Raw genomic sequence first — 14,212 nt, 5'->3', positions numbered from 1 at the left:
GTTTGAACTTTCCTGCTGTTATCACTTTCATTACTACTTTGTCAACGGAAGTTCCTTAGAAGTGAGATCTTGAAGGCACAATTTTAAACAGTTCCAATGAAAAGGAAAAGTGGAAGGTGTCTCAGGAAACCAGGACGGATGTCTAAAGAACATACAACTGAGCTGAGCTGAGATTTAAAAGGGACATATAGAAGAAATGGGAACTTCTGTCTTTGTTTGAAGTTTCCTGCCGTTATCACTTTCATTACTGCTTGTCAATCAAGTGATACACAAGCCACAGATTATTACTACTGGCCCTTAAGAACCTTTCATTGTTGAATACACATATGCTTAAGACTCATGGCTGGGAGACGTTGCCTACATCATGTGAATATGTCCTAAAATTATTGAGCATGCAATAAAAACAGGAATAAGAAAGAACCAAAGACGCAGGATGAACTTCTACTGCTGAATATCATGATCTCCCAGTTAAAGGCCGGGAGAATGAGAAACTGACCCCCCCTGAAAGATGCTGCTCGGAGAAAGGACTGGCTCACATAATGTACCAACAAACAGTACACAAGTGCCATATTCCAGAAATGGGCTGTTAGCGGAAATCCTCCAACCAAGAGAAAAGAGATGAAAAAAGATGAAACCTACGAAAAGGGAGGCAAAAGACAGAATCCATGTCCCACAAACACAGAGCAGAGCAGAAAAGCTTACCGCTTCCTTTAGTACCATACGGCAGCTCATACAATGAAGGGGTCTTTTCCCAGAAGTAATCCTTTAGCTGTAAAAATAGTGGATGATCTCGTGTGTAACTGTAATGGTAGCAAAGGGAAAAGATCAGTCAGCGTGCTGCAAATTAAACAACTGCAGCAAACTTCTCGCCTTCCCTGCCTCTAAGACTCTGGGCTTGGCTCTACTGCAACATTTCTGTGGGTGGAATAACGTGTGTTCACAGAGGCCCCTTCCGCACACGCAAAATAATGCATTTTCAAACCACTTTCACAACTGCTTGCAAGTGGATTTTGCTATTCCGCCCAGCTTCGAAGAGCACTGAAAGAAGCTTGAAAGTGCATTATTCTGCATGTGCGGAATGAGCCAGAGTGGGACTTTCTCACCCCCCCCCCTTCCTTCCAAAGCCCAAAACGTCCCTCCATATGCTGCTCCAGGAGGGACAGAAGCAGCATTTCCAGGGCATTTTGGGCTGCTGCAGAAGCGGAGCTGAGAAAATCGCACTCCACAGGCAGAAATGCTCCAGGGGATACAACCTCCAGCCTTCCATGGGTCCCAGCCCAGCTCTGCTATCCCTAAGCCCAGAACAAGCAGAGGAGGACCTGCCAGCTTCCCCAGCAACCTTCTAGCCCAGTTACTTACTTTGCTATCAGCTGTGCAGCTTTCCTTTCCACCTCCCCCAGTGGACAAGTCATCTTGTCATCTTGCAAAGGGAAATAAAAACTGGAAGGCAAACAGGAAAGGAAAACATTGCCATTATTTTCCCCAGAATTCAGACACCCCGAGTCAGATTAAATCTCAGTTACAACTAAACAGTGGAGAAAGCAAACACTTCTCCTTTATTCCTTCCACCTCAAAGCGGGGGAGGGCACAATCCAAGGCTCTAAAGAGAGCCAGCATGTTGTAGCAGTTAAGATCAGCAGACTCTAATTTGAAGAACCACGTTCAATTCCCTTCTCTTCTACATGGAGCCTCCAGGGTGACCTTGGCTCAGTCACAGTTTTCTCTTGAACCAGGTTTCCACAGTGTTCAACAGCCACACGGGATGTTCAAGTTACAACAGCATTTCAACATTCCTGTGCTCTACAGAGCCAGCGTGGTGTTGTGGTTAAGAGTGGTAGACTCTAATCTGGAGAACCGAGTTTGATTCCCCATTCCTCCAGATGAGTGGCAGGCTACAATCTGGGGAACCATGGTTTTTATCCCCACTCCTACACATGAAGCCTGCTAGGTGACCTTGGGCTAGTCACAGTTCTCTCAGAATTTTCTCACAAGGTGTCTGTTGTGGGGAAAGGAAGGGAAAAGGAGTTTGGAAGCTGCTTAAAGGTAGAGACTCCTTAAAGGTAGAGAAAAGAAGGGTATAAAAACCAACTCTTCTTCTACAACAAATGTGTGATTTCAGCCTTCCCTAATGGCTGCCACTCCTCATGAAAGTGAACAGTATTTATTAACTCCTTTCCTCTGACTTGTTCCCATTGGACCCTCAGGTTAGAGGATGATCTGTTCAGACAGTCCTTTTTCCACTGTTTTTGAAGGTTACAGGATTTCATTGCTCTGCTTTTTTTTTGTATGCCTAACTTTTTGAATGTCATAATTGGCTTTGAATCTGAACAAGATCGTTGGACTACAAAGGAAGCAAACAACATGAAGAAATACATTTCAGCCACCGCATCATACTTCTAGGAAAGGGAGGAGTAGGGAGACAGATAAATAACCTCCACAGTGCCACTTAATTTCTTCTTTTTTTAAAGAAATACACTCACAGCTGTATGTACCTTTCCTCTCGGGATATTATATACCCCACCATCACCAAAAATATTGCCAATACTCCAAGTATCTTCCATCCTGAACAAGAGAAGAGACAACATGTTATAACACAAAGTCGTGTAAGAGACTAAAATATTATAAAGACAAAGTCAAGGAAGTGGGGGAAAAGGGGGGGGGGTTTAACTTGACTCACAAGGACTCTCACTGTTTAAGGTGAGTTCATAGGACCTGCTCTAAATTCTGCCTTGCTGTTCCTGAGAGTCATGTGATCCCCCAAAATAGCATTTCGAGGTGCATTTGGTGCTGCAGACGAAATTACTAGAGGATCAAAGTCAGTAAATCCAGGAGGTAAACATTTACGATACTGCAATATCAAGGGCATGCAGATCGTATCCTGGGTTCTCTACCTGGCAGTTTGTGAGCTCTTGAACAACCTGGATGTGCTGCAAATGTCTGCCCAGCGCCAGAGACATGGCCAATACTCTACCACTCTGGCATTGACTAAGCAGGGCTGATTAAACGACTGCCAGTTTTTTTTTTTGTCAGTCCTTTCATCAATTATATGTTATCATTACATCTAACAGGAAAGTCGGTGGTTCATGCCAATCACGAAAGCTGCAAGCCCACAGACACAGTAGCTACGTCTATAAATTTGGGGAACTTCCCAGATACACAGAAAATGTATTACTTTGTAAAAACGAAAAAGAAAGTGTAGCAGCCCCTCCCTCCACCCACACTCATAGTTCAGTGGTTAGAGCAGAAAACCAGAACAAATAATTTCAAAACACTTTGCACCCTCCACTAAATTTCTAATTAAAACATTAAGGTAACTTTCTACCCCAATGCTCAACATGAGCTGGGGTACAAAGTTACCCCAGTGAGCAAATCCAGGGATTTTTTTTGTTGGCGGGGGTGTGTGTGTGTGTTAAGAAATGAATAAATGGTATTTTTTTCCCTTTATGGTCATCATGCAACAGTTTCCAGTGACAATGCTCGAAAAGGACAAAGTGACCTTTGCGTCCCCTGCTGGCAATTATTAAAATATATGTCCTGTTTTGTATAACGTGGGCTTCCTTCTTACCACAACCCCAATGCACTTCCACCGTGACACAAGCCCTGAGCAAAATTATCCATTCCATGAGCAATGTAACAACCAAACGGCATCTTCTAAAATTAGTAAAAAATAACATTTCATGCGTACCCCTTCTACATAGCACAAATGCTCCAATTTGCAGTAAACTGACTTGTTTCAGTGGTTACATCAACCAATTAACACGTATCATTGCTCAAGAAATAAATGAAGTACTAATGGGAAGCTTGACTTAAATCAATATTTTAAATTGCCCCTTGCTCTTAGCAAATGTATAGTGCAGTCCTATGCAGAGTTGATTCAGTCTAAGCACGCTGAAATCAATGGGCTTAGACCAGAGTAGCACAGGATTGCACTATAAATTATTATGCTTGAAATCAATCTGCCTAGTCCCAAATGAAGTCCCCCTCTATACCCTTCCCTCATCTTTCTTCACAATTTTGAGCAAAAGTGTGCAGCACAGCAGGAGGAAATGGCAAAATGCCTTCACTTACGAGACTTGTTGATCATCTTTATCAGCATCTGACAAATCCCCCTGTTGATCTCATTGCGACTGCTATTGGTCACCTAGAAGAAGAAGAAGAAGGCAAAATTGGTCTCTCACATCACAGAAAAAGTTTTTCTAATATGTGGTCATTCCAGAGTCAGTGGCAGAGAAAAAGTAAAACATGAGGTGCAGTTGCACCCTAGAGCAGGGGTCCCAAAACTTTTTGAGCCCTCAAGCACCTTTGGAATGCAGACATAGTCACAAAATGGCTGCCACAAAATGGCTCCTGCAGGAGGCGGAGTCAGCCACAAAATGGCTGCTGCAGTTTACCTTCAATCACACAGAGAAGAGACTTTTGCTATGGTAGCAGCTAGTGCCATAACAACGCTTTTCAAAACCAACACTGCCAATTAACTTCACTGGTCAATTAGAAGCCTTGCTGGGCAAAAGCCCCATTCTCAAAACCCTTAGTCGCCACTAGGAAAAGTTTTAGCACCTACAGGCATTCCACCTCTTCATTTCAACAAGAGTTCGTTTCCATGCCAAATTATACTAAAATAATGAAATGACCAACCATAATCCGTTTATATGTTCATTAGAAACAATCTGCTCATTAGAGGTTAATGTTGATTAAACAAGACTTAGTTCCTTCAAGGTGTGGTGAACACAGCTTTAAACATATTTTATAAATATTGTCTTTGAATCACATTTGAAAGCAGCAGACATTCTAGTTCTGGATTGCAGTTGTAACTCTCTTACGCAACCCTTCTATCTTGAAAGTTTTCTCAAGTACACACATGCACACAAACACAAAATCTAGTATCCTGCTTTCAACAGTTGCCAGCTAGAAGCCTTTAAGGAGCCTATGAATAGGGTCTGGAAGAGAACAGCGTTCCCCTGAATAAGGGAAATAGGTTCTGGAAGAGAACAGCGTTCTCCATACACACACCTCGCCATAAAGAAATCATGTACTTTTTCTCCTCTTCCCTGAACCTGAGGCCAATAGATTTTATTTAACAGCTCCAAGTCCTAGCATTGAGGGCAACTCCCCACCCCAACTCGAAACAAAAAGCCCTGATTTCTATCCGCTTTCTACACAATATAAATCTCTGCGCACACTTTGCATCCACGCAACCACTCCTTCTTTTTAAAAAATCCAGTGGACTGTAGAAAGACAGCTTTGTGTGGCTGCTTCCCCTTCCCAACCCGATGAGGAAGTTAGGAAACTCCTGGATGTTTACAAGTAGAACAGGTTTTAAGACAGGAAGCACCTTTGAGGGTATAATGCCATATAACCTACCCTCCAAAACAGCCATTTTCTCCAGGAGAACTGATCTGTGTAGCCCAGAAATCAGTGTAATTCTAGGAAATCTGAGGTTCCTGAAGGGTCCCAGCAAATCCTAGCCATTCATGTTACCGCTCATTACCGAAATGCTCCAGGATGCTGCACTCTGGGGTCTTCAAAGCCTGCGGATCACATTATTCCAGAAGGCTGGAACCACTGACATCTGTAGGCAAATGGACGCTAGAGATAAAACTTGATCGGTAATGTTTGTATAGTGATTCGTGGGGTTTCCTCCATGAGAGTTATGCTGTAATTTGTTTTTATCACGGGCAAGTCTTCCATTTCTGTACTATATCTTGAAAAGTAATTGTGTTTCATTCATGTCGTCAGTCAGCCCGAACTTTCATTTGAACAGCGAGGCCTAAGAGTTCTAAATGAATAAATTAAATTTCCTGCCTAGTTATCTTTTTTTCTCTGTTAACAGACACCACACACTTTCAGATATAAAAGGTTTCCAAATACTGAAAGAGAAGTGAGTCAAGCAGTATGCCTTTTTACACATGGGGATTCTAGTCACTGGAAAAGACAATAATGCTAGGAAAGATTGGAGGGCGCATGATGTCACAGGCCAGTGGTGTCTGAGTGGTGCCATGTTTCATTTTTTTATTTCCCCCCCTCTGATTGCCACCATGCTGAATTAATATGGTCTTTATGTTGTTTGTGAGTTGGGAAGACTTTGTGAAGTTATTGAACAGGTGTGGCTTCAGAAAATTGTCTTCTGTGAGATAACAAAAAGCTAACAGGAGCAGTGGAGTGACCTTGGTGCCATGCGCTTTGGAACCATTGGAGGTGATAAACTGCCCAGTCTGAGAAAGAACAGGCTGACTTCGCGCCCTTCGCGGCTTTGTGCCCATTGACCTTGTGTGAATAAAGATGGTATATTGTAAGTGCCGAAAGACCTTGACATTAGTTTGTCAAACCGCATGCGGTATATAAAAGAGCGGGAAAAGAGCGGGTTTGTGCTGAACCCGCCCTTGCGGCCCCTTCGCCGGGCTGAAACAGTCCCATGGTTGTGCGTTTCCCCCTCCCCTCCACCCCCCCGCCTGCAGACAGGACCAACCCCAGGGCCATGATACGGCCCATTTCCCCAGTGTGGCTCTGTGGATGGGAGCCAGGGAGGGGTTTTTCAAGAATTGCGTTATGTGTGATTCTCTTGTTTTAACGCAGCTCACAGCCGAGGCCATTCATTTAGCCGTGGCAGCGAACAGCGTTAAAACAAAAGAATCACACATAACGCGATTCTAAAAAAACCTGGATTGGGGGAACACAGAGCAGATCCGCGTTAGGATCGGAATCCATGCAAAGCCCCCCCCCCCCCCCCCGGTTTTTTACCAGTGTTATCCCTGTTTAGTTGGCCCGTGCGGAAAGCACCTTTGCTGTTTGTTAGGCAAGGCCAGTGTGGTGTAGTGGTTAACAGCAGTGGACTCTAATCTGGAGAAACAGGTTTGATTCCCCACTCCTCCACATGAGCTGCGGTCTCTAGTCTGGTGAACTGGATTTATTTTCCCACTCTTATACACAACGCTTTCCCACTCTTATACACGACCTTGGGCTAGTCACAGTTCTCTTAGAACTCTCTCAGACCCAACTACCTTACAAGGTGTCTGTTATGGGGAGAGGAAGGGAAGGAGCTTGTAAGCCGCTTTGAGACTCTTTACAGGAGAGAAAGGTGGGAATTGCTCGTCCGGCTCTTGCTGCCTTTGCCCGTTTAGGACAAGGTAGTTTAATTTTGCTTCCATGCTGCTAAATGTGTATTCTGTCTACATTATTGCATTCTGCTTAAATAAACATATCACTAGCATTTCCATGCTCTTTTGTGACTTCAGTACAAATTCAGCAGACCCCTCGGGTACCACACTACCAGTTAAGCGACTAAGCCTACCTCACAGGATTGGTTGGCTACCTTGTTCCCAGCTTTGGGGCAGAGCTGGAGTCTTGGCAACCAAGAGTTTCCCTTGGCTTAGGGGAGCTTCTTGACGAGCAGGAAAAGAGGAAGACTCAGCATGAGATGGATTGACTCTATCAAGGAAGCCTCAGCACTCGTTTTGCAAGATCCGAGCAAGGCTGTAAACTATAGGAAGTTTTGGAAGATGCTGACTCACAGAGTTGTTAAGAGGCAGAAGCAACACCACGGCATTCAGCACGTGCGCACACATTCGGCACACTTTACAATCCTGTACTAATTTATTCTCCGCCTTTCTCTCCAATGGGAACCACCCAGGGCAGCATCCATTCTTTTCGCTCTTCCCCTTTACCCTCACAACAACTCCGTGAGGCAGGTTAGGCTCAGAGTATGAACAGCCCAAGGCCACCCAGCAAGCTTCCATGACAGATCATAAATCAAACCTGGGTGTTCTACATCCTAGTTCATCATTCCAACCTGTATAGCACACTTATATACTGTGGATTACATATCTTAATACGAAATTAAAACATTATGCATATTATGTTACAAGTTTACTAATGGAAAAGGTCCACCGCAGTGAAGTTTCATTTTCTAAACCTCAACACCACAGGTTCAACTATTCGGACGGCTGTAAGCAGCGCTAACAAAGAAATATTGTCAATTCTAAGGTGTTGTGGATGCAAGTGAAACAACAGGAGAGAATGCTACTGGAACATGGCCATACAACCTGGAAAACGCACAACACCCTAGTGATTCCGGCCATGAAAGCCTTCGACAATACACTGTTGATTCTGCTGGATATTCAGAACTTGCAAGGTAACAGAGAGCATATTATTTTCGCTGCCATGCAACAAACGTTCACAACATTATATTTAACCACGGCTTATACTTAAAGTCTATAAACAGGATCCCAGACATTAATGTTTTGCAAATCATATTACCGTTTCTCCAGGCATTTTTACTTACAATCATTCTATATGATTTTTTAAAAGAAAATAATTGGGGCGCTGGGGGGGACACTTTTTACTTTTCAGCAGCTTATTGACCAAATAAAGAGGTCTTCATTTTCCAAATTGTGAAGCATATGAGTGTAACGCAAAGAAATATTCACTTAGTCATTCAACAAAATTTTGTTCTAAAGTGTTATCTGACACACATCCAAAGATGCAGATAGACAGCCAAGCCGCTGAGTCTGCATCAGGCACCACACATGGGTCAGAAATGAACCTACCCATCACAAAGAAGACCAGCAGGGATATATCAAAAGTAGATTAGACTGTGCACATGGAAAGGGACCCAATTGTTCTGACTTAGGCCCCTTCCGCACATGCAGAATAATGCACTTTCAATCCACTTTCACAATTGTTCCACACAGTAAAATCCAGCTGCAAAGTGAATTAAAAAGTAGGCTGAAAGTGCATTATTTTGCAAGTGCGGAAGGGGCCTCAGTCACCTGGCCCAGAAGGCTGTCGGGATTTTTATCTGCTACCTAGAGATGTTAAATTTCTATTAAGTTTGAAGCCACAGAAGGAAAAGCAGAAATTTCAAGGGGAAATGGAATACCTGTACTTTCACATCAAGCCAAACTTATTTTGCTGATTTAACGACACAAAATGTATCATTTACACTTCATTTCTGCCGCCAAGTCACAACCAATTCTTTCTGAATGAGCAAACTGTTGTTCAAGACAAAGTTCTGGTGGTGGAAGGCACTGCCAAGTTGCAGCCAACTATAGCAACTATACTAAGTTTTCAGGGCGAGAGACATTCAGAGATCCTGGGCTATCCTGGTCAGGGAATTTAGAACTTAGCATACAAAACTGTATTATTTGACATGTTTATGAAACTTAGTAGTACAAATGCGTTAGGAGTATCATTCTATGTTCTGTCACTGCAATGGATTTAGAAGGGTGTAACTCAGCATGAAACTAAGCAGAGTAACATACTTCTAAGTCCATTTAAGTCCCTGGATTTAGAAGGGTGCAACTCTGCTTAAAATAACATTGACGGTTTTCAACAAATAAAATTTTAACTACAGACAATACTGAAAACAGGGAAATTTGCAGACTGCTGCATCCTACATTGTCTTAGACTATATATCTTAGATTTTTGCCATCTGAGAGGCAGGAAAATATAAACATTGTAAAAGAAACTATAACATTTTAGTATGTTATTTGGACAGAATCAATTGCATGTGGTCAGCACCAGAATTAGCAACGTATCTGGATATGAGGTTATACTTTATAATATTTAAAACATTAAACTCTTCATTAGTGTATTATCATCATACACACTTCTTGTTTATTTATTTATGTTTGTTTCTTGTGAGGTTTTTGTATGAATCCTGCCACTCTCCTGGATAAATTGGTGCAGAAGGAAAATCTATCAGAGCAAAATGCACCCATTAACATACAGAATCCCCCTTTTATAGAAAGGGAAACGAAAAGTCATAGAAATCCTGTGCGCCCAAATTTGCCCACAAAGCCAACTGGGAACACCACAGGTTTTTAGATGTGGACCAACTAAAATTGCAGTGGTAGAACTCCAACTAAACATTCATGCCGAAAGGCCAAAACTAGGCAAGGAAGCTTGCCAAAAGAAAAATGAGTTGAGAAAAGTCCCAAACACACCTTCACGTTTACATTTGACCCACTGTGGAAACTAACTAGAAGCGAAACTCCTTGGATTTGTGGAATTGAAGGACTGAAGAAACCCAGATAATCTGGTCAAAACTTACAGAACAGGGTTGCATAAACTGTCAACACCATACCATATCATACCATAGCTGTTATTGGTATCACACTAGTATTAGCAGCACACAATTTTTTTAAAAAAAGGTTACATAGTTTAAAATTAAGTTATAAAAATCCAAAATATAATATTATTAAAAGATTAAAAAAGGAAATAAACTCATCAAATCTGTCCTGGGATCACTTAAAAATGTGGAAACTAACAAGAAGTCTTACAGCTTAACATCACAATGAAGTTCTATTGCTGCTTGCAAGAAACTAGCTACGCCTTCACATATAGTTGGATCAGAAGTATTTAATAAATAAGAAAGCTTTAAAATATCGGGCAGTCCAATTCTATAGATTAAAATGGGGTCTATAAATTTATCATGGATCGCCTCATAAATAGTAAAAAAAGATGTGCATTACTGTTTCAATACCACCTGCCCGACAAGGGCACATCCTCTCATCCTGAGCGACGTTCTAAAACCTTCCATACCATAATGCAGAAGGCATAACATTAAATGTGGCTAGCAAGAAAGTTCTGTGTTGGTAGGGCTCTGCAGGTGATAGAGATACTCAGCTGCTTGACCATATTTAATTGGAATCCTCAAACCCAAAAGGACAGCAAAACTGTCAACACAAAAAGTTTCTTGTTGGCTAGCAGTGATTGCGTTCCTTCAGTAAATTCCTCCACTCCTTTGCTCAGTGTCTTCTTAGGTTAAATGTATGGTTCATTGGACTGCAGCACAGGCTGGGCTTGCCTTGACTCTAGCACCACGAATCCTTCCTCCACCCTCCTTAAAACTTATTCATGAAAGCAAAATCAAACCCACAAAAATTTGTAATACCCTTCGCAGATCTTGGCGACACAACGTGACTTTACAACATTACTCCTGGCATTCAATAGGTGTGCTCTATGTTTACAAACAGCAGTTCCAGTTTATGGAGTAAACCTACGGTTATCAACTCCTGAGTGTACAAAGATCTCCCTGCCCATGATTTTGGAGGACAACTACTATGAAGAATGGAACTAACCTTTATCCCAGCAAATACATATTCCCAAAACTGCTGAGATAGCAAGAACATCTGGGGAGGTGATTCTGCAGGAGAAATCTGAGGGTTAGGTTGTCAGCTTAACCATTCTACCTGATTCTCCACTGAAAATGTCCGTGTGTGTATGATCCGATTCCCCATTCCCACCCCACAGTTTCTAGATCCTGCTGAAGGAGTATTTGTTTAAAAGAATTGTGTTGATATCTCATAGACATAGGATGTACCAATCATCTCCTTCGAGAACCCACCAAGTGCATTTACCTTATGAGGAAACCACACAGTTGGGAACCCCATTTTTTCCCTAATGTATATACCCCCCAGTGCCTTCAAGCCTTCAGTCTTTATTTGTTAGCAATAGGCCTTTCAAATTACATAAATAAATCTACAGTTTAAGACACAATCCATGAAAGGCAAAAAATCTATCTAACACAGAAATACTAGCTTTTCACCCATGTTCAATTGGTTTGGATAGGGTCATTACTTATTACACTAGGTATCTCATTTTGGGGAGGTTACAGTTAAATAGAGCCCCTATGATTGGTACACTCTAGGACAGTGATGGCGAACCTTTTCGAGACCGAGTGCCCAAATGGCAACCCAAGACCCACTTATTTATTGCAAAGTGCCAACACGGCAATTTAACCTGAATCCTGAGGTTTTAGTTTAGAAAAAAAGGTTGGCTCCGAGGCATGCATTACTCAGGAGTAAGCTTGGTGGTAGTCGGTGGCTTTGCTTTGAAGCAACCATGCAACTCTTCCAACGGGTGAGTCACGACCCTAGGAGGGTTTACTCAGAAGCAAGCCCCATTGCCAGCAACCGAGCTTACTCCCAGGTAAAGGATCGCGCTTTAGTTCTTCGCATGAAAATCAGTGGGGTTTAACAGTGCTTAACAAGGTTACCTACACTGCTTCCCCAAAACTAGATCTTAAGTTTAATGCTAATAATCAAGCCCAGCGGCCCAGGTTAGCCTAGATGTGGGGGGGGGGGGGACTCTGTTTGCGCGTGCCCACAGAGAGGGCTCTGAGTGCCACCTCTGGCACCCGTGCCATAGGTTCGCCATCACTGCTCTAGGAGTTCTTCTGAAGAGCAATATCCCCCCACCCACACTCAAACCCAAATTCCTCACACTTCGGCCGCTTTAAGGGCATCTCCATACACAAATCTCTCTTATTCAGTACAAGAATACCAAATGGTATCCACAAAAGACGGCACCACCTTCTCTTTCATAGAGTAACACTAGAGCAGGAGAGAAAGGCGCCCTTCTCCTAACCAACAGCTGTAGAAACAACAGTTGCAAAGAATTTAGCTTTTGCCCTGATACAAGGAATTCCGCTCCAACTGTTAGCTGTCCTGTAACAGCACAACCAAAAGGATGGTCAACCTCTTACCTGCCAGAGAAGTAACTGTACCCGTGCCAGCTAATTATACCACATCCATCCCAGCAAGGACACCAGCAAGACAGGTTGCTTTCCCTGAGAAACAGACTCTACATCTTACAATGAACCTGAACAGCCTTTACAAATGAATGGATTTAAAGGAGAGTCTTCCTCCTTTGGCAGCTGCCGTGAGCAGAAGCCTACCTTAAGTCTCCCCGCTTTCCAGCACAGGCGAGTGAAGCAAGGAGAGAAGCAGACAAAACTTTTGTGCTGCTCGCAAGAATCAGCTGCCTGGAGCTGCAGACTTCCTCATGTGTCAGAAGTAGGGACACCACCCCATTCAGCAAAGGTAAACAGAATAAGAAGGGGGAAAAACCAAGCCACTTCACTACTCACACGTGTTCTGTAAGGCAGGTACGCCAAATGCTTGGCAACTGGAAGACACAATTGCATTGTTGGGAAGAAATATTGGAAATCTGGAATGTTCATGTGTTCTGCCCCAGTCCACTGGCTGGTTCTGCCCCTAGGGCAACATCTTCTCCTGCCATTTAAAAAAGAAGCCCTGGTCTCACAGTCAGATGAAGACACAAAACGGGACAACTCAAAACAGTAAGTGCTTGCAGGCATCAAGCATATATCCAGAAATCTTTCCACTCCGAAAGGCACAGAAGCAGCAAGCATTGTTTTCCTTTGGGTTAGATTTCTAATAATGCAACAGGTTCAATGCATTATCCAGGTTAGAATTTCAATTATGCAATCATTCCGAAGAGGCTGTGCTTCTTGGGGAAGAATCCTCGGATTTTCCCGATGCGGGCAAAACCTGACCTTTTTTGCCATTTCGCAGGGAAAGCAAACCAGAATGAGTGAACCAAGACTTCGGGTTTTTTCCCCTCCCTCTCACCTTTTCTCCCTCCCACAGGGAACTAGGTCCTCCCATTCCCCACCCATTGTGCTTTCCGACCCCTTCCCTCATGTTGACTCCCCTGCATCCTCCATTTTGTTGCTGCTACCGGTCAGTCAGTCTTCCTCAGGAAATCTCTTCTGCTACTGCCGTGGAGAGGGGACAGGATTGGTCCCATTCTGTCTAGCCCTCGAACCCCAGAGATCGGGATGAAGAGTGCTGCTTGCAGGTTGTAATTTATGTGGGCTGCTTTCTGGACCGACCAAAATACCATGGTGGGAAATTAAAACAAACCAGGCATTTTATGGAAATTTTACGTGAAAGTGGCCTTTTCCGAATGTCCAGTTTAGCACAGATTTCCCCAGTGGTCAAACCTTGGGTTTTGGTGAAATCATTCTGCATACCTCCACTGCCTCCCCTCCCCCCATCATCATTTCCCCCCTGATCTCTTCAGCTGCATTCATCCCACATGCTACTGCTAAAAACAACCCTCCCCATTAGCCATATTCTCTGCCCTGAACTCTGTATTCAAAAGGATTTTTTTAAACAAAATTCCATTGTATTAGGAAAGTAGCATTAGGATTAAAAGCACAAATTAGATTGATTTGCATGAGCTTTGTTAATTTTGCCTAATATTTGCAAGTGAAAATTTAAGGCAAAGATGCATTGCATCTGCACTTAGGAGCAAGTGAAACAGAGGGAAGTTGCAGTAACAAGATCTACAAACTACTGTATTGTCGAAGGTTTTCACGACCAGATTCAACTGGTTGTAATGGGTTTTCCGGGCTGTATGGCCATGGCCTGGACACAGTGTGTAACAGACTTCCCTCTGTGATACA

At 43.0% G+C, this 14,212-nt stretch overlaps 1 protein-coding gene across 12 annotated transcripts in view; it reads right to left on the bottom strand.

The window, feature by feature from the left end:
• ST3GAL4 (ST3 beta-galactoside alpha-2,3-sialyltransferase 4) overlaps positions 1-14,212 on the bottom strand; it is a 178,858-nt gene that overhangs the window by 17,580 nt on the left and 147,066 nt on the right. For 10 of the 12 annotated variants that reach the window (XM_048512013.1, XM_048512018.1, XM_048512021.1 and 7 more), the window contains 4 exons: positions 4,069-4,141; positions 2,481-2,562; positions 1,360-1,440; positions 703-800 (listed from right to left, as the gene is read on the bottom strand). In XM_048512013.1, coding sequence (XP_048367970.1) covers positions 703-800; positions 1,360-1,440; positions 2,481-2,562; positions 4,069-4,141 — 334 coding nt within the window. Of the gene's footprint in view, positions 1-702; positions 801-1,359; positions 1,441-2,480; positions 2,563-4,068; positions 4,142-12,676; positions 12,777-14,212 lie in introns of those variants that run through there. The other 2 variants (XM_048512025.1, XM_048512019.1) reach the window with 2 other exon arrangements.

Source organism: Sphaerodactylus townsendi, linkage group LG12 (assembly GCF_021028975.2).
Source record: "Sphaerodactylus townsendi isolate TG3544 linkage group LG12, MPM_Stown_v2.3, whole genome shotgun sequence".
Lineage (NCBI taxonomy): Eukaryota > Metazoa > Chordata > Lepidosauria > Squamata > Sphaerodactylidae > Sphaerodactylus > Sphaerodactylus townsendi.
The sequence above is the reverse complement of the archived record's forward strand: the minus strand, read 5'-3'. Positions and strand labels throughout refer to the sequence as shown.